Source organism: Marmota flaviventris, chromosome 9, assembly GCF_047511675.1.
Source record: "Marmota flaviventris isolate mMarFla1 chromosome 9, mMarFla1.hap1, whole genome shotgun sequence".
NCBI lineage: Eukaryota > Metazoa > Chordata > Mammalia > Rodentia > Sciuridae > Marmota > Marmota flaviventris.
Genome location: NC_092506.1, coordinates 59,057,325 through 59,062,710, shown reverse-complemented (window position 1 = coordinate 59,062,710; position 5,386 = coordinate 59,057,325). Strand labels below are relative to the sequence as shown.

Here is a 5,386-nt window from a genome sequence, read left to right as displayed (position 1 = left end):
GGGATTATATTTTGTGAGCATGACCATTCAAAAGCAAATTAAAATATTCAAAAATACACAAAATTCATCTTCATGAAGACACTTCTGCTCTTGCTTTGAGGCTTGTTGATATTCAACTGCAAACCTCAATGAATAATATTATATGACTATGTTTTTTTAGGGTCTCTTTAAACTCACTGCAATTTTGTAATTCTGTGTGCCTTTCCCCAACTGAAGCTTCTTCATAATTTTTGTTAAATTTTAATGTATTAGTGAAGATTTACTTATAATCTAAAATTAAATAGAGTGATCCAGATATAGATATAAATTTGATATATACCTCTGAATCAGATATTTTATAAGCTCTGTTTTTCAATTGTTAGGATTATTTTTTGTCTTATGTTTAATTAATTATTCTAAATACCCATTAATAGTTATGATTCACATATTTTAACAATAAGAAATGTTGTTCTCAGAAACGTCAGGTGGCCCTTTGGGCTGTACAAACATGAGGTGATGAAGCTAATATTTAAACTGTAATAATAGTAATCTTCCATAAGACTTGCTCTTTTCCACTTATGTTTGAATTTCTCATTCAGTGCTTAGAACCTTACCTGATACAGAAATTCATATAAGGAGGTATAACATAACATAATATGCATATTATAACATAAACATATAAAAGAAGCAGGAGAAATAGAAAAGAAAGGGAAGACAAGAAAGAAGGAAGGAGTTGCTTGAAACTAAAGTTACGGTAAAGTAAGAAGCTTTGTGCCAATAACTAAGGTGCATGCATAGAAGATGTATATATATATGAAGGAGTGGGTTTATATACATGCTTATGTACAAATATGAGATATTTTAATAACATTATTTAGTCTAGAGCTTTAACCTCATCCATGGAGGTGGGTCTCACTGAAAGGAATATGTATAATATTCTTTTTAAAATTTAAGGCTGTAAATATACACACATATATAAAACATTCAGTACCTAAATGTTAACAAACACAATAGTTTATTTTTTCATAGAAATTCAAGTACCAGGATCTAGTAAATGTGTTTCAACTTCACCACTAGATATGGAGATGGGCCAGACATGAAGTACTCTTAATTATTGTTTCTAAAAAACTTTTTTCCTTGTTTTTCTTCCTCTGTATCTACTTCTGTCTTTATAGCTTCTGCTCTTTTTTAAAATCCAACAAATATTTAACCTACCATTAGTTACCAGGAACTTGATAAAATATATGACTTTACATTTTCACAATGCTCTCAAAAGTACAGATAATACATAATACATGCAAAGTTCAGTTATAAATATGCAGAACCTCAGTTATATATAGAATTTCTTTCATATACTATTATTTTATACTATGAATTTCAATAAATCATATATGTATGTAGCTTATGAAATTCTATACTACTTAAATTTAGTTTATGAAATTTTGGACTATAAAAACTATGAGATTTTATTGTTTTACAGAAATAATTTTGTTGTTCTTAATGATTCATTGTGATTTCTAGTGAAATTAATGTGGGATCTTATTTTATAATTTCCATAATTCACTTATGTTTATATTTGTATTGAATTGAGTACTGTGGAAGCTCAGATACAAATGGGAATTAATTGACTTTTGTTCTATTAATAGAATAAATCCTCACAACCACATTTACATAGAGTATCATTATTACAAATTTATTTAAAAGATAAGTAGGATTCAAAAAAATCAAGTAACTTATTTCAGTCATTTTTACCTAAGGTAGGAATCATGTCTTTACACAAAAGTAGTTTGTCATAATATGTACAATGCCTAACATTTTTGTGAAAAAAAAATCTCAGGGTAATAAAAAAATTATGATTTCAAATACCTGAAGACTAAATGATAGGGAAGAAAGATGATCAAACATAGAATAATGAAAAGGTACCAAAAATATTCAGAAGACTATTAATTCTAGGTCAAAGGATCAGAGAATATTGTCTGGAGCAGATAAAATCTGTGATTAATGAAAGGTTAGTTAAAGACTGATCAGGAATTCACTAGCTATGAAAGATGGAGGGAGAATCCAACAATTGAGTCAGAGTATTTGGCTTGAGCAAACATGTAAAAACATAAACTAATAAAATCTAAGGATGGAGCTCTGATATGTACTCACAACAATTGTATGGATATTTTAGACAGATACCAGAAAAAAAAGATCAGAGTTAATTTTAAAGCAATGATGATAAAAATGAAAAATAATTGATTGATTTATTAGTAATTCTCTCTGCTTAAATAGTATTTATGCTTTTCATTAGAAGCCTAGGGAATGTACACAATAGCATTCCCATTTTATAAATGAGGAAATAGGCCCAGAGAGAAAACTTAACCAAAGAAAAATTACAAGTAAGAAGTAGGGTCCTAATTCAATACCAGATATTCTGGTTTCTGATCCTGTGATCCCTAGAACTACAAAAATAAACAGGCATTAATTGAATAGTTAGCTCATCGATCATATTTCTGGAGTAAACACAAGAGAAAGTTGTAAGATTTGAGAAAGATTAAATTGTCCCATATGCTTAAGGCATATATTTGAATTTCCCATGAATCATTTGGGCTATGATGTCCATGGCTCAGCAAAATAATATATATATTCAGAAAAGGTAACCTGGATTGAGTATGAGAGTAAGTGTGTTAACTGAAGACTTGAGAGAACTCAAATTGCCCAGAAGATAACCAGTAGAGAAGAAGCTAACCAACGAGAAATATAGAATTTTATGCTTTTTGTTCAAAGACAGCTTTGCATTTGTAGGACAGAGGGATGCATGTAGGGATTTAGTGTTCTTTGAAATGGAGAAAAAAATTACAAGATAATATTTAAACAACAATATCAGTGAGGTCATGAAGCTCTTTATGATATGTGAACAATCTATATCAGAGTCAAATACAGGAGGGTGAAAAATACTAGTGTCTGGGGCTCAGCCCTGACATATGAATTTCTGGTAATGGGAGTCAAGTTATTTCACACACCCAATGTATTCCTTTATGAATAAATTGAAAGGCAGAAATTTAGGAAAATTTCCAAAAAAATATACTTTGATGAATATGGATTTATTATTATTAAGAAGCCATTCTTCAGACAAAGAAATATTTATTTTTAGTCAGTTTTATTGATTTATTACTTACATAAAATAAAATTCACCAATTTTAACAGCAAAATTTGATGAGATTTTTAAATGTGTAAGTCATGGAAATAATCACGATGGTATGGAACATTTTCATCTTTCTAAAATGTCTGTGCATTTCCCTTTGTAATCAAACACTTTACCCTTTATTTACTTATGTTACTGAGATCACATAGCATTTGGTGTTTTGTATTTGTCTTCTTTAGCATAGCATAAGTGATCAAGTCCTGCTGTTGCAACCATAAGTAATTTCTTCCTTTTGAAATTTAAATTATAGGATCTGCCACAGTCTATCCATTCAATAATGAATATATATTTGATTTCCTTTCAGTTCTTTGCTACATACAACCTTAAGTAAAGTTTCTAGGAATAATTTTGTATAAGTCTTTATGTTGATAAGTGTTTTCCTTTCCCTTGGGTAAATTCCTAAGTGTGGAATCAGTGGGTAATATTACCTGAATGATAAATCCATACTTAGAAACTGCTAAATTTTTTCCAAAGAGGCTTGTATGATTTTGCACCCCATTAGCAATATATGAGAATTCCAGTTGTCTTACATCCTCACTCACAAAATTTGGCTTTCGTTTTTTTAGTTCTCCCTATCTTATAATTTCATATAAATATATATTTATATATATTTTACTTCCAATTTGTTTTTCCACTTCCTTGACACTGGATCTCTCTTTTGTAGGTTTGCAAGAATCCTGGACTGCAGTCCTACCTACATCTCACCATGCTGGATTTTAATAACACGTCTAATTGGCCCACTTTTTTCTTCATTGGTATTCCTGGTCTGGAGGCTGCACATATGTGGATCTCCATTCCTTTCTGTTTCCTGTACCTGGTGGCTCTTGTGGGTAATGTCCTTCTCCTGGTTATAGTTAGAACAGAACAGAATCTTCATGAACCACAGTTCTATCTTTTAGCCATGCTAGCCCTCACGGACCTGGGCCTTTCCTTGACAACAATGCCAAGTGTCTTGGCTATCTTCTGGTTTGATGTCCACCACATTGATCTGGATGCCTGCCTGACTCAAATGTTCTTCATCCACACCCTCTCCTCTGTAGAATCTGGTGTCCTGGTGGCCATGGCTTTTGACCGCTTGGTGGCTATCTGTGCCCCGCTGAATTACACCAGGATCTTGACGCACTACACTGTTGCCTGCCTTAGTGGAGCTGCCCTCATACGGGGTGCCACTCTGCTGGCCCCTCTGCCTTTTTTCCTGAGGACCTTTTCTTTCTGTGGGGCCAATATCCTCTCACACTCTTATTGCTACTATCCAGATATGCTGAAACTGGCCTGCGGGGATGTTACTTTCAGCAGTGTCTATGGGTTGGTCTGTGTGCTCTGCACCTTTGCAGTGGATGTTATCTTCATCCTTGTTTCATACATGAAAATCTTGGGCACTGTTATGAAACTGGGAATCCAAGACAGAAACTGGAAATCACTGCAAACCTGTGCCTGCCACCTGTGCACAGTGCTTGTGTTCTATTTGCCTCTCATCAGCCTTGCAGTACTGCATCGTTACACCCAGGAAACATCCCCAATTCTGTACACCACCATGAGCAATGCCTACCTCCTCATGACACCACTGCTAAACCCTGTCGTCTACAGTCTCAAATCCCGGCAGATCCAAGCTGCCCTGCGCAAGCGATTTTGGGCACAACGTGTTGTTGCTGGGGAGTGAGATTTTCTCATTGTATCAGAAGGTGCAATTATATTAGCAACATGCTATTTAAGATCTATGTGCCAAATAACATGCTAGGTCCCTTGCATTTGAATATGAAAAAATGCTCAGGCATTTCCTTTAAGAAGGGAACTAAGGTGGGAAAGAAAGGCAGAATGCTTAAATTATAATAATTGTGATCCTGAATGATGACTGGTAATAATAAGGAGAAATTGCAATAGAAGCCTAGTTCATTTTTGGGGGGTATGAGTTAAATGAAAATACATTATCATCACAACTAAGTTGTAAGTAAGTTAAGTCTAACTCTGGATTATAAATGATCAGGAAAGGAGTGATATATCATATATATATATATATATATATATATATATATATATATATATGTATGTTATAGATGGACACAATACCTTTATTTGATTATTTATTTTTATGTGGTGCTGAAGATTGAACCCAGGGCCTTACATGTGCCAGGCAAGCACTGTAACACTGAGCCACAACCTCAGCCCCAAGGGCTGATTTTATAGAGAAGTACTGATGTCACATGATTCCTGGTTTCTAAC

General features: G+C 33.3%; 1 protein-coding gene across 1 annotated transcript; it reads left to right on the top strand.

The window, feature by feature from the left end:
- Positions 1–3,872: 3,872 nt before the first annotated feature.
- Positions 3,873–4,826, top strand: LOC114098345 (olfactory receptor 51G2-like). Its single transcript, XM_027942532.2, has one exon. The coding sequence runs from the start codon at positions 3,873–3,875 to the stop codon at positions 4,824–4,826; it is 954 nt and encodes a 317-aa protein (XP_027798333.2).
- The last annotated feature ends 560 nt before the right edge of the window (positions 4,827–5,386 follow it).